This window comes from Caenorhabditis elegans, chromosome II, assembly GCF_000002985.6.
Source record: "Caenorhabditis elegans chromosome II".
Taxonomy (NCBI): domain Eukaryota; kingdom Metazoa; phylum Nematoda; class Chromadorea; order Rhabditida; family Rhabditidae; genus Caenorhabditis; species Caenorhabditis elegans.
In genome coordinates, this window is record NC_003280.10 from 3,972,235 (window position 1) to 3,992,065 (window position 19,831).

General features: G+C 37.5%; 6 protein-coding genes and 4 non-coding genes across 10 annotated transcripts; 7 read left to right on the plus strand and 3 right to left on the minus strand.

Moving 5' to 3' along the window:
* Positions 1-27: 27 nt before the first annotated feature.
* On the plus strand, positions 28-525 carry K10G6.9 (uncharacterized protein). The gene is made up of 2 exons (NM_001267156.2): positions 28-152; positions 419-525. The coding sequence occupies exons 1-2, from the start codon at positions 34-36 to the stop codon at positions 483-485; spliced, it is 186 nt and encodes a 61-aa protein (NP_001254085.1). The 5' UTR covers positions 28-33; the 3' UTR covers positions 486-525.
* On the minus strand, positions 508-2,831 carry cank-26 (Cilia- and flagella-associated protein 157). The gene is made up of 9 exons (NM_062301.4): positions 2,678-2,831; positions 2,339-2,545; positions 2,224-2,283; positions 1,960-2,177; positions 1,706-1,894; positions 1,427-1,656; positions 921-1,137; positions 801-870; positions 508-726 (listed from the first exon to the last, which is right to left on the minus strand). The coding sequence occupies exons 1-9, from the start codon at positions 2,732-2,734 to the stop codon at positions 595-597; spliced, it is 1,380 nt and encodes a 459-aa protein (NP_494702.2). The 5' UTR covers positions 2,735-2,831; the 3' UTR covers positions 508-594.
* A 263-nt stretch (positions 2,832-3,094) lies between these two features.
* Positions 3,095-3,165, minus strand: K10G6.7. The gene has a single exon (NR_050976.1). It is a non-coding gene; the product is annotated as an Unclassified non-coding RNA K10G6.7 (non-coding RNA).
* An 842-nt stretch (positions 3,166-4,007) lies between these two features.
* dos-2 (Delta and OSM-11-like) lies at positions 4,008-5,809 on the plus strand. Its single transcript, NM_062302.4, has 7 exons — positions 4,008-4,119; positions 4,362-4,494; positions 4,540-4,648; positions 4,713-4,813; positions 5,056-5,270; positions 5,365-5,566; positions 5,666-5,809. The coding sequence occupies exons 1-7, from the start codon at positions 4,056-4,058 to the stop codon at positions 5,733-5,735; spliced, it is 894 nt and encodes a 297-aa protein (NP_494703.2). The 5' UTR covers positions 4,008-4,055; the 3' UTR covers positions 5,736-5,809.
* Positions 5,810-8,815: 3,006 nt separating this feature from the next.
* On the plus strand, positions 8,816-8,867 carry K10G6.8. Its single transcript, NR_050977.1, has one exon. It is a non-coding gene; the product is annotated as an Unclassified non-coding RNA K10G6.8 (non-coding RNA).
* A 1,447-nt stretch (positions 8,868-10,314) lies between these two features.
* lin-31 lies at positions 10,315-14,795 on the plus strand. Its single transcript, NM_062303.5, has 4 exons — positions 10,315-10,586; positions 11,221-11,302; positions 11,639-11,719; positions 13,850-14,795. The coding sequence occupies exons 1-4, from the start codon at positions 10,420-10,422 to the stop codon at positions 14,231-14,233; spliced, it is 714 nt and encodes a 237-aa protein (NP_494704.1). The 5' UTR covers positions 10,315-10,419; the 3' UTR covers positions 14,234-14,795.
* Positions 12,095-12,286, plus strand: K10G6.6. Its single transcript, NR_050978.1, has one exon. It is a non-coding gene; the product is annotated as an Unclassified non-coding RNA K10G6.6 (non-coding RNA).
* Positions 14,796-15,015: 220 nt separating the features above from the next.
* K10G6.5 (Serpentine receptor class gamma) lies at positions 15,016-15,952 on the plus strand. The gene is made up of 4 exons (NM_001027077.6): positions 15,016-15,220; positions 15,271-15,362; positions 15,564-15,702; positions 15,745-15,952. The coding sequence occupies exons 2-4, from the start codon at positions 15,304-15,306 to the stop codon at positions 15,886-15,888; spliced, it is 342 nt and encodes a 113-aa protein (NP_001022248.2). The 5' UTR covers positions 15,016-15,220; positions 15,271-15,303; the 3' UTR covers positions 15,889-15,952.
* Positions 15,953-16,465: 513 nt separating this feature from the next.
* Positions 16,466-17,443, minus strand: Y14H12A.2 (Ovule protein; the record flags this gene model as incomplete). Its single annotated transcript, NM_001027239.4, has 3 exons — positions 17,200-17,443; positions 17,061-17,152; positions 16,466-16,615 (listed from the first exon to the last, which is right to left on the minus strand). The coding sequence occupies exons 1-3, from the start codon at positions 17,261-17,263 to the stop codon at positions 16,466-16,468; spliced, it is 306 nt and encodes a 101-aa protein (NP_001022410.2). The 5' UTR covers positions 17,264-17,443.
* Positions 17,444-18,750: 1,307 nt separating this feature from the next.
* Positions 18,751-19,809, plus strand: Y14H12A.4. The gene is made up of 4 exons (NR_151577.1): positions 18,751-18,991; positions 19,036-19,127; positions 19,469-19,610; positions 19,657-19,809. It is a non-coding gene; the product is annotated as an Unclassified non-coding RNA Y14H12A.4 (non-coding RNA).
* Positions 19,810-19,831: the final 22 nt, after the last annotated feature.

Below are 19,831 nucleotides of genomic sequence, written 5' to 3' on the forward strand. Positions count from 1 at the left end.
TTTAATTTTCCGAAATTTAAAATTCCATGTCAGATGCGATTTTCACAAGATGACGATGGGTTTTTGTGTTGTCTACTGGTATCTGGAACGCTTTTCCTGGTGGCTTTTGCCTATTTTTCGACGATTTTTGTGGTGAACTGGGCGAGAAGGAGGTGGGATATTTCAAATTAGTTAGCAATGGGGCGTGTTTGCATTGGCATAAGCTTTAGGGCTTTATGGTGCAATATGTACTTATTTTATAAAAAACGAAAATTCTGTATTTTCTCAGAAATAAAAATATATGCCCCGTTCTACATTATCTTTTTCGATCACTGAAACTCTTAAGATTCCCAAAATCTAGAATTCACTCGAACTTTCAAAATTCCCGTCGTTGCAAGTGCGCTCTAATACGAAAATCGTACAAAATTCCAAATTTCAGGTATATCAAGTACATCAATGAGCAGAGGAAGCTCAATGAGCATTTGTTGCAGTTGAAAGACGAATAAAATTTGAAAAACTGTAAATTCTAATAAATTATTTATTCAATTTTCCACACGTTTTATTTATAGAGTACCCGTTAAGGAATACATGAAAGTGCGGCGAAACGCAGTTGCATCAAAACTCGGGAATTTTCTCCTGCAACTTGATCACAGCGTCTCTGTAGCTCCGTTCAAGTCGTTTCAGAGCACTTTTCAGCTCGGAAGTGATCGCCTGATGCTTTTCCTTTTCTGATAGGCGTCTTTTTTCCTAAAAATCGAAATTAATTGGTTCTGGATATGTGGCCGCGGAGGGAAAAACTCGGCCACAAGGCAAAAACCTACAGAATCTCGCAGTTCTTTCCTCAATTTCTCAACATTTTCCGGTGCTTCTGGAGTTGATTCGAGTTTTTTCCTGGAGGAAATGCAGTTTTTTTTTCAGAATTTCTCACGTTAAAAACCCACTTCATAGTTACCAATGAAACTTCTAATCGATCCCTATCCAATTTCAAGGTTGTCTCGACTTTCTGCCGATCTTCTGCCGACTTTTGGAGTTTTTCATACAAACTCTTCACTTCTAACTCTAGACGTTCTCGGTGCTCTTCTTCAATTTGACGAGATCTATCGGCTTTTTCCAGCGATTCTTGAAGCCGATCGCACTTTTCCAGTTGGGAGTGTAGGTCTGAAAAAATCTGGTTAAGCTAAGGCTTATGCGTAGGCTTAGGCTGAGACTAATTCTTAGGCCTAGTCTCAAGCTTCGGCTCAGGCTTTGGGTGAGGCTTTGGCTTAGGCTTTGTCTTAGGCGTGGTGGAACTTTTCAGGTCCTAGAATTCAGACTACAATTGTGCATAAAAGTGCAAACACTACTTAGTTACCCGATTTTTCAACCCAAATTTTAAGATAGTTTTCTACGAAATGCATCACATTTGACGCGCAAGTTCAATTTAACTAAAGAATGTAGCTTTTAATACCTTCAATTTTCAGATCCTTTTGCTCGCAGAGCTTCTCAAACTCCGAAATTCGAACTGAAAATGTTTCTTCCGAATCTGCCAGCTGCCTTGCAAAATCTAGTTGCTCCTGCCGTTGCTTCATCTCTAAATTCAAATTTTCTTTCAAAAGTTCTTCGTTTTTCAGTCTCAACGTTTCGACAACCACGGTTTGATCATTTTCAGATGCGATTTTTTCAATGTGAAGTTTTAAACTAAAAATTGGATAATTTTAATGAAAAATGTTTTTAAAAAAAAATTCACCTTTTAACAGTATCTTCCAGCTGTGAGATTTGAGATTTCGCATATGCCTCGGATCTTTTGAGATCCTCAATTTCCCCGTTTTTCAGAGAAATTTCAGATGCAAATTGGCGGCTTTTTAGGAGAATCAACTCTTCTTTTTTCTGAATCTCCGCATGTAAGTCTTCGATTTTGTGCTCCAAGTGCTCAAATCTGTAATGGAAATAGGGGAAAAATCAATTTATTGCCGGAAAACGCGAAATTTCCAAAAAAATTACCTCGGCGAGACCCTTTTCTCTTTATTCATCACAATATCCTTCAATTTCTGATCATATTTCATCCGCATTTCGACTTCTTTTGCCTTCTCCTTCCGCTTGTAATCATCCATTTTTGTGCTCATTTCAGCGATTTCCTCCAACAATTGATCGTTTTCCTTCACAAGTTCCTGACGATCAATTCGAAGTTTATCGATTTGATTGTTTTGATCTTGAAGCTCCTGGAAAATAATTTGTTTGTGCTCAGATTTGTCAAAATCTCAATACTTTTCGATACACATTCTGCAGCTCTTCGATGGTGTCCACCTTGAATTTCTCGTACCGAACCTGGAATTTCTCTTGTTACTAAAACTAAAAAAACTTCAAAATGCTCAGTGCTCACCTCTCTTTCTTGATTCGCCTGCCGCATAATTTTAATCAGTTCATCACTTCTTCCTTCCAACTCCTGTAGCTTTTCCCGCGACTCGGCTCCTTCCGCCCACTTCTCTTGCTCTTTTCTTAAATGCTCATGCTCTTTGGACAGGCTCAAAAATTTTTCTTTCAGAATACGATAGTTTTCTTGTGTTTTTAGGACCAATTCTCTTTCAACCTAAAAATGGAAATTATCACGAGAATACGCTATGAGCTCAAAGCCTGAATGTTGCACAAGAAGCCTAAACTTTGGCCTAAAATCCCACTCAACTAAAAATGTACTATTTTAATTATAGGACGAAAAACTCACCATAAGAATTCGGTTAAGCTCATCAACTTCTGAATAATTTTGGCGTCTTCCACTCATTTTTCACAGAAAAATCCAGTAGTAAATATGGAATTCAGTGAAAATAATGCTTTATTTGCCTAGAGACATAGACGGAGCAAGATGGAGCTCCTCGTTCTCAATGTTTCACGTAAGTCTTCTCTCGTAATTGGCATGGTGACAGATGGAGGAAACATGATGATAGAGCGTGTGGAATGTAGAGATCGTAGAGATGATGAAAATGGCAGCTGCACATGGAATTAGGAACTGCCCCGAATAACAAGAATGGGAGAATGGAGTGGGTAAATACAATGAGTGGAGCTGGCAATATTGGGCCATTAGGCTTTAGGCTCAAGCTTAGGCGAAAACTTAGACATAGGCTTAGGCTTATGCGTATACTTTTGCTTAGGCTTAGGCTTAGGCTAAGGCCTAGGTTCAGGTTTAGGCTTAGGCTTAGGCTGAGGCTTAGACTTCAGCCTATTCTTGACTTAGGCTTATGCTAAGGTCTCAGTCTTTAGCTCTAGATCTCAGATTTCAGGCATCAGTCCCCCAAACAGGGTTCCACATTTGTTTACAAATGTTTCAATTAATCACGATTCCATTATGTCTTCTTCATACAGTTCCTCTTTTGACAAAAGGCGCCAAAAAGTGAGAGGAAGATCTAAAGAATTCCTACTGTTCGGAATATGATGAATTGGTGTGACGGGAGCGGAGGGTGGCGGTTGAAGATCAAAAGGTATGGGGGAATGTGTGAAAATTGAAATGTTATGGTGTTGAGAGAGATTTATTGAAAATATGTGTGAAGTTTGGATAAAAAAAATTTAAAACGTTATTAATTGTAAGTGACTAAAAATTATGCGGTGATGATAATATCATAATGCTGAACTGTAGCTTTTAGATTTATGAAAATTTGGAAACTCGAAATTTTTTTCCGAAAGCAGTTCAACTGCGGATATTTTCAGTCTAACACAGGTTGCAATTTTCAAATTGATCACCTCTTCCCAACTGTTTCAGCAGCAGCCGACACGTTGCGGGTCATTTTTTTCATATATTTCGCAGGTTTTCAGTCCGACCAGCGAGTTGTCTGCCGCAAACTCTGACAGTACTAGATGTAGAGCAAGCGCTACTATTTCAGAATTTAAAGACATATTTTTATATTTTCTATTTTTTCAATTGATGAGACTTTGCGAATCTGGTTCTTCTTGTTATTCCTCCTCTCTCATTTTTTCCCGAATTTCTCGAATCAAAATCCCGTTTATTATTCAATACCTTATCAGCCTTATCCAATTTGTTTTTATCTTTTTCTCATTTCCCCAGATAAGCTTCTCTGTTTCATTTTTATATTCGCCGGCGTCATTGAAAAATGATTCGGCTAGTCTTATCCATAGGCTTACTAATTTTTAATGTGGATTTTGTGAAATCTGAAGGTTAGTTTGAATTGAATCTACGATCAATCAATCAAAGTTCATCTAGGTTTTTAATTGAAATATACAATAAAATTGACTTGTATCTTACCAGTTGAAACTTTCAAATAAAACTAGAGAAACTCACGTTAAAAGAGTGTTCTAATGTCTAAGAACTAGGTGCAATTTCCTGAAACCTGAAGATACACTTCTTAAAAAATTAAAATCTCAAAATGTCTAAAACTCAAATTTGATTCCTTTTCCAGACCCAACTTTATCAGCCACTGTACTCGGAGGGGACCTGGAACCATTTGATATCCCATTGGAAGAACTTGAAAAAGACACGAAGCAAGTGACAACTCTCTCCGAGCAGTGCAAGCGATTTGTGAACCATTATAGGTAGGTTCAAAAACTTTTGTAATTCTCAAATCTGAAACCTTTCAGACACTACTGTCGTTCATCCAACATTGCTACGTATAATGAAGAAGTCAGAATCATCTGTGAACGATATCGTACCTATTGTTCCGATCGTGTTTATCCTTCAATTAATCATGTAAGTTCTAAAATTCGGGAATTTAAGTTTTAAAGCAAAACAAAAAAAAACACTGAAATTTCAGATTCGTCGTCAAACAAAATTCTGGGAAGGCGCAGGAGTGCCGAAGGCAACAATTCAAGCAATGTCCTCGTGTTATTCACATTGCAAGGAGACTGATCCGGTGTTAGTTTTTTTGAAATTCGATTGTGTTCCTGTGTTCCTAGAATTGTTTTATATGATAATGAAAATTTTGGAATACAAAATATTAAGGTTGAAAGATAAAAATGGACGTGAAATTCTAATGCACAAGAGTAGTGGACTACTACCACTACTCACAAGCTTAAGATTAAGCCTAGTAGGCAAGCATTAGCAGGCACACAGACTTACCTACGCGATCTTAAAAACCCTACTCGTGACATTTTCAGTTGCGTAAACGCTTGCGAGTGCCTTCATCTTCAATGGATGATGAACTACGAATGTTACCCGGGAACCCGTGCTCCTGCTTACAACAACTGTCAAAGATGGGCGGCCAAGTGCCGAACGGTCTGGAAGCCCCGTACAGATTACACGCCAGCTGATTACAGGGATATGGCACCTCCGCCAATTGTGAGAGGAGTCTTTTATGGATATGATGGTCTGGGTGAGTATTTGAACTGGAATATAAAAATGATGCTGCAAATAGTTATAAGTCCTTCAGCAAATCTCCAACCTTCCCAAAAACTAAAAATTTTCAGCAACACATCGGACCTTTGATCGTCCACGCGATCACGGAGTCTCATTCTTCCGTGGAACAAATACGGTCCTTGTGGATTGGCCAGAAGGAAAAGTTGCCGGTGGAACGACGATTGAAGTACCATTTGCTGGTGTTAATGTCATTCCTAATCAATATAATATTGGATTCCCCAATATGCAGAGGGCGATGAGAGAATTCACAAAGTAGGTCCTAGGTTCTAGAGAGGCAATAGTCTCCTCTTGTTCGAGACGTTTTCCGAGATAAAATGAGGTGCATTAACAGTTCAAAAATTCATTTTTCAGACAAAACCCGGATCAATTGAACCCCGGAACTGGAAGGATGTCAGCCCTGAGTGCGATGTTAAGAAATTGATTTTTTTCTTAAACATTTTGATAATAATATTAATATACTTAATTTAATAATAAACTCATTAGTTAGATGAAAAACCAAAATGTAGGTACGCAGGTCTCACTTCCTTTAAGCCTACCTACGCCTGCTTGCACGATTACTTACTAGTTTTGTAAATCTACAATGTTCAAACGCTGGACTTCATGCTAAGATCCTGAAAATAGGCAGTAGGTAGGTAGGTTCAGCCATAAATACCAAAAAACATGCCTGACAGGCCTACCTATTCAGGACTACCTACGCCTGTCTCGTGCCTATATGTCTATTCTACTATTTTAGTAAACATACACTCTTCAAAAACGCAATATCACCGAAAATAGCAAAAAGTAAGCGGAAAGCATGCATGTAGGCAAGTAGGCAGATAGGAATAGGTCATGTATAAAAACATACCTGTAACTACATGCCTTGTCTATTTCTCAAAGCCCCCCCCCCCCCATTGTTGACGAAAATTGACACCGACAATTGCCCTATTCTTTCTCCTTATTTCTCTCCTCTCCATTCTATTTCATAACTTTTCATCAGTATATTCACTCAATTGGAAGAAAATATGTATGTCTACAACAACCTACAAGAAGACGTCAATTTCATTTCGGACCCCCCTTCTCCACGTTTGTCGAGAAAGTCGTAAAGAGCATATGGAGGAGCAACAAGGGGGCTTAGTTTCACATTTTAATTGTTGCGCCTTCTTGTTGACCTCCTGGACAGGAAAATGGATGAGTTTATGATGTTGGGAGAAACAAATTTTTGGAATTTTTAATGAAAACCTATTTGGAAAGTCCTGAAGACCTAACGTTTGAATTTTTTGAGAAAAAAATGTACAAAAAATACAGTTTATTCTAGTGGCTTGAAAGGCAAATTCAAACTCCCGCCAAAGAAAGGCACCGTCCAATCATCGACGCCGGCCACACCCACTGCTCATTGCTGATTCGTCGATAGGGAGTTTCTGTAGAAGAATATAAAGGTACTGTAGGCAACTGTAGCGGTACTGTAGAAGAGTGTGGATGTACTGTTGGTGTAATGTAGAGGTACTATAGATATTCTCTAGGGGTACTGTATGAAAATGTATGGATTCTGTGGAAATATTGTAGGAAACTGTGGGGGTACTGAAGATATACTGTAGATGTTCTGTGTGGTTTTTAAGGGGTACTGTAGGAATACTGAAGAGCGTTTTTTGCAATAGAATCCGCTCATATCTTGACTATCCCAGCATTGTCGGATTTGTTTTTCAAAAATCATTTTCTTAAAGCTATTTTCTCTGGAAAAAACTCTTCCCAATTACCGTACCAGTGTCATTTTTCCTTACTGAAAACAAAGGAAAACAAGTAGGTTGAGGAAAGAAAAACAATTGTTTTTAATCTTGAATGAGTAAGCTTGGCACACACATGTCTCTAAAACAAATTAACTACGGAGTACGGTAGTCTTGTTTTTCAAAAGAGAACCAACTGGGTACATATTAGTTTTCATTTTACTCCCCCTCCTTGCATTTTCCTCGTTTTCATAACAAATCAATTTGGAGTCATATTCATGGAAATTGAAAAAGACAAGAAGACAAGGAGTAGGAGAAGGTAATGAGAAAAATGGGTTTAAGGTTTTGAAAAGAAATTGACAATCACATAAAACCTAGAGGGGTGCTAAGTAAGCAATGTGATCGGAAATTGTAATGGATTAGGGTGAATGGAGGGTGTTTGGTTTTGGGTTTGATTGAATTTGGCGCTAGTTGCCAAGAGTTGCCGGGAATCTGGCTTTTGCTGGGTGGTAAAATTCATAGAAAAATTTGTAGAAAAATCGGCGGCCGAGTTTTTCCTTTTTTGCGACCACGCAGGTTGCAAAAAGCATAAATTCTGGTTCATGTTCACAAAACCTCGCGCAAGTTTTTAAAATCTTGAGTAGGGGCCTGCCTGAGGTGCTGAGGTGAATTAGACCAAGTTTTTGTTCGCAACTACCAAAAACTTCAGAAAAATTTTTGTTAATCTCATCATAAAATTCGTTTACTTCGGCTAATTTTTATTAGTTATAAGTCTATAAAAAACCTCCAAAATATCCCCTTTTTAAGGTTAAATTTTTGAAAATTTTCGAATTATAATAAAGTCTGAAAATTGTCAAAATTTCCTGCAATTGACCGTGTTGGCAATTTTGGCAATTTCAGCAAGAGCCGAAATTACCAATTGCACGGTCTCGTCAAGGTTGTCAGTGTCTAGATAAACATTATGAAAATTTCGAAAAGCTGACGAAAACTCTTCAGAGTATATGACTCAAACTTTTGATGATTTTGATGCGACATTGCTCAAAGTTACATAAAAATCTAATTTTAAAATGTTATAAAGCTTAATCCCTTTCTAATTCCTAATAAGTACCGAAAGTACAGTAGTTCTAGTCACCTTGCCAAAACAAAAGGATAAACAGGAAAACTAAAAAGTTTCTAAAAAGAAAAGCCGCGAAAAGGAGAGAGAGAGATGGGATAATGTTACAAATTGGACCTGTTAAGTGTCGGTTTAATGAACCGAGCTTCTAAATATGGCACGAGGAGCGGTGGTGTGGCCAGCGGCGCCGCACCGTCTGCAGTCAACCGTGCGATCGAGCGGCACCTTTGATCCAAAAAATGCCGCGATTTTTGCCGCGCTCTCCCCAGGCAGGCAGTGGGGAAGAGATGTCCTTTATGAAGGAGATTGACGGGAGGAGGAGGAGGAGGAAACCGTTTTTGATTAACTGGTGGATGGCATTGCGGTTTTTATTCTTCCGTAAGGACAACTGGTTCTTTTTTCTTCTATTTTGATGTCTTCGTTTTGTCTTTACTGGTCTGTCTTCGAAGTTGCTGAGCTGATTTAGAACATTGTAAATTTGTAAGAAAATTGATTTTTATCAACATAATTACGAAGTATCACGTTTTACGTGTGTTTTTAGAGTTTTCAAGTAAAAAATTTGAAATCAGCGGTATTCAAAACCTAAACCTTTTCACGGGGACTCGATCCCTTGACCTTTTGCTCCAAAGGCATTGCTCTTACCCACTGAGCCATCCGTGGCGCCGTTTTCTTAGGGCGCCGTACCAAGTGGCGCAGTGGCTAAGAGGGACGACTTTGAAGCAAACGGTCATGAGTTCGAGCCCCCGGGAGTTGATTTAAATTTTCTGATTACGACTCGCTGCGCCCTAAAGGTCCCTTTAGCTCCCCATTGATCATTTATCCCAAATCTCATTTATAAAATCTTTGTCCCGAGACAAACCCAGTCATATTTAATTAGAATAATCACTACCCTTTTTTGATTCTCCCACATACAATTTTTTTAAACCGAGAGTACGGTAGGTAATAACAATTTATGGAGAAGAATATTAGGTGATGAGAATGGGTGTCTCTACTACTATTATATATATTACTTTATTCATTCATTAAATTATGGTGGTGGTGGTGACGATGAGAAACTTTACGGAATTTATGAGTGAAATTGTTCCAAAAAAGTGGTGAAGTGTCAAATGGAATATCTAACTGGGAGGGGGGTGAATAAGGACAATGGGGTTAGTGTACTCTCGAGAATATGGAATTAGAAAATGAGGAAAACTTGCAAAAAATGGAGCTTTGAAAAAAACTAGCTGAAAACATCCTTTCAGAGTTGGATTTTAAGATTTTAAGATTTCTCTAAATCATTGTAGTGAAATTTTCTACTGAGGTTTTCTAGTTTCTTTTTCATTTGGTATACATTTTTTTGTAGAAAATGTTCACCAAAACTTTTTTCGAATGCATAATAATTCAACATTTTCTATGCTTTTTAAATTATTTTTCTTGTTGCAGAAAACCCAAACTACCGTACTTTTTCACTAGGTGGTCTCCAAACTTTAATCCGTTATAACTCCACAAATATTTTTGATATAAAAAAGTTGTCAATTAACAAAATGTGCAAAATTTTATGACCAATATTTAATCAGTTGACAGTTTTTTGATATCTCAGGTAACCGCAGAGTTATGAGCGTTTGAAGTTGAAGCGTGCTCTAGGCTCTCCAGGTGACCCAAATATTTGAATATTTTAGTAATTCTCATGATTTTAAAATTGTCCAACAAAAATTCAAATATTGACACTAATTCTTCCCACCTAGACACCCCACCATTCCATGGACTAATCCCGTTAATTCGAACGCTTCCCCCCTACCGCTCTCGGTGTCACTCAAAATTTCAAACAAGTCGTGACAGTTCTCGGGTGGTCTGATACCAGTTTACCTACATTTTCAAAAAAAAACACAATCAACTCTTTCATCTTCAGTATTCCAGTGAATCCCGTCCCACACCAGATGCCCCAACTCAGCGGGGGCTGCGTGATACCCGGTCAGCAGCAGCACCAGCAACAGGAGTAACTGGTTCCTCCCAAATATAGGTTAGTGATGTGAATGTAAAACAAAGACTTATTTTTCTATTAGAAATGTGTTGTCATTTTCCTTATTACAAGTTGTTGCCTTTTTCCCTTACGGGCGGTCTCGGTAAGCGCTGTCTCCCCGTTGGCCAGCCCCGCCCACTCAACGCTCCGCCCTTCTTCTCCTTCTAAGGCTTGGCTTCTCAAACAAATTGACTTTTCCCAATCGCTAAGATTTCAATATATTTTGATATATTCCAAAACCTTCTTTATTAATTATCAATCCAAGCAAAACTCTATACATATTCCCTGAAAAATGCCAAGACCCGGAAAAGACTCGTACGATGAGCAGAAGCCACCGTACTCGTACATTTGGCTCACCTATATGGCTATTCAGGACTCTGACGATAAAATGCTCCCGCTCACGGAGATCTACAAATATATTATGGATCGGTTTCCGTTTTATAGGAAAAACACGCAGAGGTATGAGTTGGGGGTTTGAAAGTTTTTGAGCTCTAAGAAAATTTCTAGTTTTTCTAAAATTCCTGTGTTACTGAAACCCAAAAAAGGGGGGTTTTGTCAATTTTTCCAAGAATCCATTTTTTAAGGCCATTTTGTGAAAAATTTTCAAGTTAAATTTAACAAAAAAATCTGACATTGAAGTTTCCCTTTGTGACTGATTTTGCGTTTTAACAGAGCTTTGAAGATTGAAATGTTTTTTTTCTGAAATTTCGATATTTGTATTTCCATAGTTATTTTGCTTTGAAAAAATATACAAAATATGCTCAAAAACTCCAAATTTCATAGTTTTCAGTCCGGTTTATTTTGGGGTTTTTTCTCACTTTTATAGATTAGTTCTTGTAGTTTCCCCACTTTTATAAGAAAAATTATTGGGTTCAAAAATATGCAATTTTCAATGTTTTAAACAAAAAAAAGTCCTAGAAATATATTTTCGAAGTTTTCTCTTGATTTTTTTATAGTTAAAGTGACTTAAAAATATATGAAATTTCCTTTAAAACAAACAGAAAAATTCTCTAAAAAACTCAAAAAGTGTATTCATTAGTTTCAACATTTCAGAAAAAAAGATAAAAATCAGCTCAAAATGTAATGTTTTCAGGTGGCAAAACTCCCTGCGACACAACTTGTCATTCAACGACTGCTTCATCAAGATCCCAAGAAGAGCCGATCGTCCTGGGAAGGTAATATTTGTAATTTAAAAAAAAATAAAATTTCCGAAGTTATTAATTTAATTTTTAAAAACCTAAACAATTTGCAATTTTCAAAGATGAATTTCTAGCAAAAAAAAGTTACATACTATATATGGGTTTTTCCAAGAACTCGTTTGCTCTCTTTTTGTGCTCTTTTGCCCTCAATGAGCACATGCTCACTTTATAGAACCAACAAAACAACTACCGTAGTCCTTAGAGCTAAAGTAAATCTGCAACACTTTTTGCTCATTCTGCAATTTCCATGTTAAATCCTGTGATAATTTTTTTTCTAAATTTCCGAAAAAAAAACACCGTAAAAAATTCCAGGGCTCCTACTGGGCGGTGCACCCAAATGCCTCCGGAATGTTCGAGAACGGCAGCTGCTTACGGCGTCGGAAACGATTTCGGGTAAGTCTTCGGTTACTGTACTTATCAAATTGTGTAAATTAATGATCTTATCACTTCAAAGAGAAACGCAAAAATCTCCAACAAAAAAAAACGAAAAATTGATTTAGAGAGGGCGCGCGCGTGCTTCCCCCTTCACGATTTTGAGAGAGAAAGACAATTCTACAGTAATCCTCAAGGTTGGTCGATGACAGAAAAGGCGAGAAATTTGTTTTAAATACGATTGAGAGACTATTGGGGGAAGAGATTATGATGAACGGCTGCAGGATTGGATAAGACTTTGCAGATTTTGATGTGGGGTACTGTAGTTTAAAGGGAAGACTGTGAACAAATATTTAAGATAGTGTGGCTATGCGCAGGCTTAGGCTTAAATTTAGGTTTAGGCTTAGGCTTAGGCTTAGTCTTAGGCTCAGTCTCAGGGTTAGGTTTAGGCTTAGGCTCAGGTTCAGACTTAGGTTCAGGCTTAGCCTATTGCTTAGGCTTAGGCTTAGGCTTAGGCTTAGGCTCCGGCTTAGGATTAGGCTTAGGCTTAGGTTCAGGCTCAGGGTTAGGCTTAGGGTAAAGCTTAGGTTCTGGCTTAGGCTTAGACTTATGCTTAAGATTAGGCAATGAAGAGTACCTGTGTATTTGGTTCAGCCGAAATTGCGCAACTTTGAGAATGTACAAAATTCTTAAAAAATTGCAGAGTTGGAACTTTCAGAAATCGCAAATGCCTTCGGAGAATAGGAAGCTTCGGCACTGTGGTTTTGGTACTGACCTGCAATTTTCAAATCATTCTGCAAAGTTTTAAATTTGACAAAAATTTTTTATCAAAATGGTTTTGAAACGTTTATCTACATAGGGTAATTAACCTCGCCCCCCCCCCCCCCCCCCAAAATATTTTCAATTTTCACTCAATTTTACTCAATACAATTAAACAGTCATATTAAGATGAATTGACTTACGCGCGCGAAATACTCTCCTCCCGGTACTACCCAATAAAATGTGCCATCTGTTGCAATAGTTGTACTCCTACTACTTCTACGGGGGGGGGCAACAGATGCCTCCTATCCAATATTGTAGTGTTATGTTGAAATGAAAATGAGTGACTTGTGTCTGTGTGTGTATGATGAAGTAGTTAGAAAAGAGGACAAAGAAAAAGTAATAAGAAGTTGCAAGAGTTTGTTTGAGTGGGGTGAGCGGGGTTTGCACATAACTTTAAATTTTTTTCAACTATTCGGCTTGGGAACTCTACACCTATTGAAATATAAGGCTGTAGGCAAGCACTTAGGCATGTAGGTAGGAAGAACGGGGACATGACTATGCAAACAGGTATAATTCTGTTCCAATGTACTGTTCCAAATATCAAATCCTCCATACAGTCTGTCCTCCAACCACAAGCCCATTAAAATGACAGTCAGGCTGTCCAGCGGGGGGTCCCCCGCCGAAAAAGAAGGGCTGTCGCGGGGCGCTAGCTAATATGTGACACATATACATATAACTGTATCACTTGTACATGTACATAAGACGGATTGGAAACAAAAGTGATTCTCTTTGCCTATGGTTCATTCCATTTCGCGCAATGTTTTAGGTAGTACGGTAGATTAAATGGCCTTGGGGCGAGGAGGGGAGGACTAATCACTTGGAGGGGAAAGAAGAGGCAAGACAAAGATTGATGCGGTTTGAATTTAGATATTTAGGTGGTGGAGCGAGGTGTCAATGTTTGTCAGGTGCCTGATTTATTAGTATATGTACTTTAAGAGATGAATTATAGAAGTGCTGCAAATTTGAAAGGCATAACTGTAAGGTACCTTTTAAATTACTACCGGCATGTGGTGTCAAAGTGTTTCAGTTCGGTTTGATCTACAAAGAATGCTGGAGAAGAGACGCAGACTTTTTCGGGGCGGTGCTCGGGAAGAGCTGATTTACGTCGATTTACAGTTTTCCTCGTTTCTAGAATTTCGTAAATCGACACAAATCGGCTTTTTCCGCGCCCCGTCCTTTGGGTCCCGGGATGTCTCTGTCTCTTCAACTATCTACACTATCTGTACTGGTAATAGTGCATTTTCTAAAATTGAATCATAAAATTTTGCTGTAAAAGTTGAACGTTTTTTAAACACAGTTTTAAAAAATATTTAAAAAATTCAATTTCAGGCTCGCGGCGGCCAAGACGACGACGACGACGACTTCCACCACCCGGCTCCATCGAAAATCTCTCGCAAAAATCCTCTTCCACTGCTCCCGGAGCCCCCAATAACCCCACCACTCCTCTCCTCCCTTTTCCCAAATCTTCCACCATCACTCCCAAATTTCTGCCTGTTTCCTCCAGGCATGGATCCTACAAAATCGTTGCTTCTGAACCCTCTTTCCCTACTTTTAATGCCCCATTTCTTGAAAAATTCTTCGAATTTTGAGAGCTCGACTCCACACTCTGAAACATCGGAGATTTCTGGGTCGGGATCTTCATCGTCGAAGACTCCAACTCCTGAAGCTGGCTTCAACTCTTCTTTCAGTATTGAGTCGATTTTGAGCTCTTGAGCTTTTGAGCTCATCTCACTACCTTTTAATTATTAAAAAAATAATATTTTCATTAAATTGTGCCACACATTTTCCTGTTCATTTTCTGTCATCCTGTCTTTCTTTTCTTGTTTCTTAAGATTCGATTTTCTATTTCAATAATGTGCAAATGCGCTCTGTTAACCAACTAACCGACTAACCCAACCTAGCAGCCGACATTTCACGGGGCAAAACCTGTAAACTGTCGGCTGCTAAGCGGAGGACCTACTAACAACTGATATTATCAATGATAACATTCCACACATCCCAGCTCCCAATATTTCCATCGGTGTTAACTTTTTTCAGATTTTTTCTGAAGCTTAAACTTCAGAATGTCAATTCTGTTCTAAACCTAGTCCCTATACATTTGAAATTATTGATTTTCTAGATTTTTCTTCTTGTGATAAGTACTTCTTGTACTCTGTTCCCCAATATTTTTTGTATTGAATATAAAATATTTATTAATTTCCCAGGCTCTTTTTAGTCATAAACAACCAAATAACGTTTTTTTTTCTCCAAATAATGAAAAAGTTGCCAGTGGTTAGTTTGATTTTTTTTACTTGAAACATCAATTAAAAATGCCAATTTTTTCCAACGCTGCCGTAATTGTTGTTATCTTTGATATTTACCGTGACTCTCTCATATCAAATTTTTCCCGAAAGACTACAGAATATTCAAACAATACGAATGCAACGATATCGATGAGTCAATCGAAATTTGATAAATTGTTATGTCGAAATACTACGACTCCTCCTACAATTTGCGTATAAGAATAGCGTCCGAATTCTTATACATACGCTCAAAATTCTTTAAAAATGGATTCAAAAAAACCGTATAAATACTCTACTTATTGCTTTATTTTTCTCAATTGTATTCTCGTGGTGTTTCAACGGCATTTCGGTTTTTTTGCCACAATGGAATGTAGATGACACGGTAGATCAAGTTAGCCTTTTTCCGCTGGATTTACTGGTTAGATTTATCTTTATCTTTATTTCACTTGAATTAATCTTTAATTGAAGAACAACCCGCCATACTTCAGTGCGGTCGCATTGATGATGCTTCTTTCGTTTTGTGCAACTGTAGCTATCTCTATGTTTTACATTTTTTCTTTGTGAGTTTCTTTTTGAAATTTCTTGGCACGAGAACCAACTGAGTGGATATGCAAAAATCAGCTAGGCCCTAGGCAGGCAGATAATCTAGGCAGCCATTAACTCAAAGTAGACTGACAACGTTTAGGTAGGCAGGCATGTAGGTAAGTAGGCATGTCGATATGCAGGCACATTGGTAGGAATTCTAACTTGATTTCTCACAGATTCGCAACACTTCGCCGTTCGAGTCGTGCATCTAAATTCGGGTTTCTGATCATTGCGGGTCTCACGTCGTTGGCTGGACTTCTTCAAATAATTTCATTCATTGTGATTGCGATCGAAACCACTAGCTGGTACCCTGTGGTATGGACATGTTGGCTTCATATGTTTATATTGTACTTTCAGATAATGGGAGCATGTGAATTCCTAGCCCTTCTTTCAGGACTAATCGATTGCCTAATGGTACTTCCTCTGTCGATTATTCTATCAAGGACTGATTTCAAAGCAGCTAAAACTGCAGATCAATGGGAAGCTGAGCTCGATGAGTGAATTTTAGGATTTTACTCTGTTATGCGTTTTAATTTTTTAAATAATAAACATATAAAATCTGAAATTGCTGATGAAATTGTTGATTACGTTTAAATATCTTTTTTCATTTTAAAAACCGATCAGTTATTTGTGTTTGAACATTTTAATGATCCAAACACACGGCTCGGATTTTTATAATAACCCAACATTTTTGAAAATTTGGCGATTTACCAAAACTATGCCTGAAATTTTTTTTTCAAATTAAAAATTAATAAAAAGGAGTTCATTTAGCAAATTCTGTTGGATTGTAAAATCTCAAAAAAAAAGTCTGAAATTGTATTTGTTTCTCGATGGCATGTTTTGTACAGTTTCATTTAAAATATTATTTTGGCTAGAAAAAAAATTATCGGTATAATAATTCACTCTTCGATCCCAGATTCCCGTTGATTTCTGGGTTCGACTACTTTAAAATCAGTTGTTGATAAAATAATTGCCAAGGGAAGAACAAAATATGAGTCGACGATACCCGAAGCGAGTGCCACATATTCACATATTCCTACTTGCTGAAAAATATATTATTTTAAATTAAGCAGAGCACTTATTTCTCACTGTTGTCGGGTCCCCGCTGAATCCGATTAAAATAATAATGAATGAGCCTATTTGAAGGAATGCAGTAAACGGTGCAAGACCAGCAATTATCAGAAAACCAAGTTTGGAAGCACGATTTGAACGACGAAATGTTGCAAATCTATGAAAAAAGGGAATTTTTTAGCTCTAAAAATGGATATAATAGAGTTTGATAAACATTTTATGAGTATTTTTTGGTGTTTGCAAAAATTTCCTAAACCTTACCGAAGTTATTCAAGATTTTTTGAATTTTTCTAGATAAAAAATCGTTCTCAATTTTTCTTCCTAAATTTTCTAGATGTGTCCAGAATTTTTTAGATGCTTCAAGAATTTTCCAGCCAAAATATTGTTTCTCATAGTCAGAAAATTTGAATTTTCTGCCAATATTTTTGAAAAGAAAATTCGAATTTCTCGCCAAAATTTTCATTATAGAAAATTTGAATTTCCCGCGAAAAATGTTTCCGGAGAATTTAAATTTCCCACCAAAGATGTTTCTTGGAAAATTTGAGTTTTCCGGCAAAATTTTATTCTCAGAAAATTTGAATTTCCCGCCATAAAAAACTCACACGGACAAAATGTAAAACAAGAAGATGCACACAGTTGAGCAAAATGATAGGATCATCATCAAAGTGACCGCATTGAAGTATATCGGGTTCGCCTTGAATCAAAACTAAAATATGATGGAAATTTAAAGTTAAATCAAACCTGAAAATTTGGCGGGAGAAGGCCAGGATGCCCATATCTTACTACCACATAATCCATATTCCATTGTGGCACAAAAAGAGCAATTCCGTTGAAAATCCAGGAAATTAAAATTGAGAAAAATAAAGCAATAAGGAGAATGTTAATTCGTGTTTTTGACTTCATTTTGATAGTTTTTAAAGCGAAAAAAAAACGCTTCTAAACTAATTTTTAAAAGGGAGAATTGCGGTAAAAAGTGTTTCACTATGCACATTTATCAGTTTTCCTGACTCACTGCTCTCATTTAATTGCCTTCGTAATGTTTCGGGTCTTTCCATAAACATTTAGTGTCACTACAAAACTGCTAAAACACTAAAGATGACAAGTATTACAATTAAATTCGGCTTCTTATTTGGGCTTTAAAAGTCAATCCAACACAGGTGATTCAGCATGGACGCATAATGCACGTTATGCGAACGAGGGCCACGCATTATGCGCACACAATGCTCATATTGTGCACTGTTCTATGCCTCGTCTATTTTTGAACCCTGATAGAATAACTGAGATTCAGTATGTGTTTATTAAGGGCAACGAAAATATGGTACCCGTGGCCGTGGCGAATCACCCGGTGGGGATTTAAATACGCGACATTGTTCCAAATTTCTCAACAAAAAAACAAAATTTTAAGTGAGCTTGGCAATTAATCGAAACGTCAAAAGTCCGCAACTATTCTTATCAAACAACGCATACAGTTTTCCACTATTCTCGCGTGGTTTCTCTTATCAGGGTGGGGGACAAATTATCAAAATATCAATGAGTTCTATGTGATTTCTAGTTTAGCGAAAACTTAGTTGTTTGAGAGACGTACAGCAAAACCAAACCACCTTCAAGTAGGCGTAGTCATAAAATAGTTTTCGGCTCTCATTTTTCCTGTAGCCATAATTCAATGAACACATTCCTTGCTAGAAAAACAGCTTCCAGAAGAGTGCCGAATTCACAAAATGTTTTAAAACTTCCTAAAAGAGAATTATTTCTGACATATCATCATCTCAAAAAACATCATCAGTGCAAAATAAAACGCCACGTTTTTCATATTGTTTGGGATGATTTTCATCTCCATTTATAAGATTATCCTCCTATTATCTCCAAAAAGTGATTTGATCTTCAATCCTATCATTTTTGTTTGTTTTGTTGTTTTAAGCCTCGATGGCTCTTTGGGGACGGAACAATTGATTAATCGCGATTGCAAGTCGCAGTGTGCGCATTGTGCCCTAGATTATGTTGGCGATGCTTTCACAACTTCAATGTCGCAAAGATCCGGCTAAGTAAGATTTCAATAATACAAAAAGCCACTTGAAGAAACACAAATCAATAGTACCAACATTTCCGACTCTGCTGAACTAGTTGTCATCTTTCCACATGTATCTATCGCATTAAGTTTTATCAATAGTCCTCCAAGACGTAAAAATTAATCAAAACGAAATGAGTAAAATGAAATTTAATACGCTGTGATAACAAATTTCGAAATACTGTTTACTTCGACTCCTCCTTCAATTTGCATATAAGAATCGTATCAGAAGCGTCTGAATTCTCAAAAATGGAGGTAAATAATCGTATGAACAATCTACTTGCGACGAATTGGTCAAAAATTGATGCAGAAAAACGTATAAATATTCTACTCATTGCTTTATTCTTCTCAATTGTTTTTTCCTGGTCTCTTAACGGTATTTCACTTTTTGTGCCACAATGGAATGTAATTCCATATACCGGTTCTTGATATACAGTACCAGCTGGTTTCTTTCCGCCAAATTTTCTGGTATGTTCCATTTGCATATCAGTTTCGAGTATCATTGATTTCAGAAGTATCCGTCATACTTCAGTGTGGTCACTTTGATGATGATTCTATCGTTTTGTGCAACTGTGACTGCTGCCTTATTCTACATTTTTTCTCTGTGAGTTTTCCTTTGTAATGTTTTTGTGAAGTTATAACAAAGGCAGGCACCCAGGCACATAGGTAGGCAGAATTATGCCGGGAGGCTGACCCGTAGGTGGGCGGAAACGAAATCACGCAGACACGTTGGTAGGCATTCTGTAACATGCAGAGACGTTGATATACCTACAGGCAGACAGGAATCAGGAAGCCACGTATTCAGGCTCCTAGGCACAGAGACTGGTAACGCGTAGGTAGGAAGGTATAAGGCAGGCAAGTAGGATATTGGTCTATACACATAGGAGGCATGCCGATATGCAGGCACGTTGATAGGCACAAATAAAAAATTCCCTTTCCTCATAGATTTGCAACACTTCGCCGTTCGAATCGTGCATCCAAACTCGGTTTCCTGATCATTGCGGGTCTCATGCCGTGCGCTGGAATTCTTCAAATACTTTCGTTTATTATTATTGCAAGTGAATTCGGGTATAACTGGAAGGAAATAGTATGAAAAATCTAATAAGTATTTATAATTCATTTTCCTATTTCAGAAAATGGGAGCCTGTGAGTATCTGGCACTTGTTTCAGGACTAGTCGACTGCCTAGTGGTTGTTCCACTGTCGATTATTCTATCAAGGACTGATTTTAAAATTCAGGTTCATACCAAAAATCCATCTCTGAGCTCGTCGAGTGAACGCTTTTAAGAACAAGTTTAATAAATATCAC

Bases quoted from the DNA above. Each gene is read 5' to 3' on its own strand.
- dos-2 (NM_062302.4), top strand. From the start codon at position 4,056: ATGATTCGGCTAGTCTTATCCATAGGCTTACTAATTTTTAATGTGGAT. The intron at 4,495-4,539 runs GTAGGTTCAAAA...GAAACCTTTCAG, and splicing joins CGATTTGTGAACCATTATAG to ACACTACTGTCGTTCATCCA. The intron at 4,814-5,055 runs GTTAGTTTTTTT...TGACATTTTCAG, and splicing joins TGCAAGGAGACTGATCCGGT to TTGCGTAAACGCTTGCGAGT.
- lin-31 (NM_062303.5), top strand. From the start codon at position 10,420: ATGCCAAGACCCGGAAAAGACTCGTACGATGAGCAGAAGCCACCGTAC. The intron at 11,303-11,638 runs GTAATATTTGTA...AAAAAATTCCAG, and splicing joins GAGCCGATCGTCCTGGGAAG to GGCTCCTACTGGGCGGTGCA. The intron at 11,720-13,849 runs GTAAGTCTTCGG...ATTCAATTTCAG, and splicing joins GGCGTCGGAAACGATTTCGG to GCTCGCGGCGGCCAAGACGA.
- cank-26 (NM_062301.4), bottom strand. From the start codon at position 2,734: ATGAGTGGAAGACGCCAAAATTATTCAGAAGTTGATGAGCTTAACCGA. The intron at 2,178-2,223 runs GTATTGAGATTT...ATTATTTTCCAG, and splicing joins TGCAGAATGTGTATCGAAAA to GAGCTTCAAGATCAAAACAA. The intron at 1,138-1,426 runs GTATTAAAAGCT...AGATTTTTTCAG, and splicing joins AAAGGATCTGAAAATTGAAG to ACCTACACTCCCAACTGGAA.
- K10G6.9 (NM_001267156.2), top strand. From the start codon at position 34: ATGCGATTTTCACAAGATGACGATGGGTTTTTGTGTTGTCTACTGGTA. The intron at 153-418 runs GTGGGATATTTC...TCCAAATTTCAG, and splicing joins GTGAACTGGGCGAGAAGGAG to GTATATCAAGTACATCAATG.
- K10G6.5 (NM_001027077.6), top strand. From the start codon at position 15,304: ATGATGCTTCTTTCGTTTTGTGCAACTGTAGCTATCTCTATGTTTTAC. The intron at 15,363-15,563 runs GTGAGTTTCTTT...GATTTCTCACAG, and splicing joins ATGTTTTACATTTTTTCTTT to ATTCGCAACACTTCGCCGTT. The intron at 15,703-15,744 runs GTATGGACATGT...TTGTACTTTCAG, and splicing joins CCACTAGCTGGTACCCTGTG to ATAATGGGAGCATGTGAATT.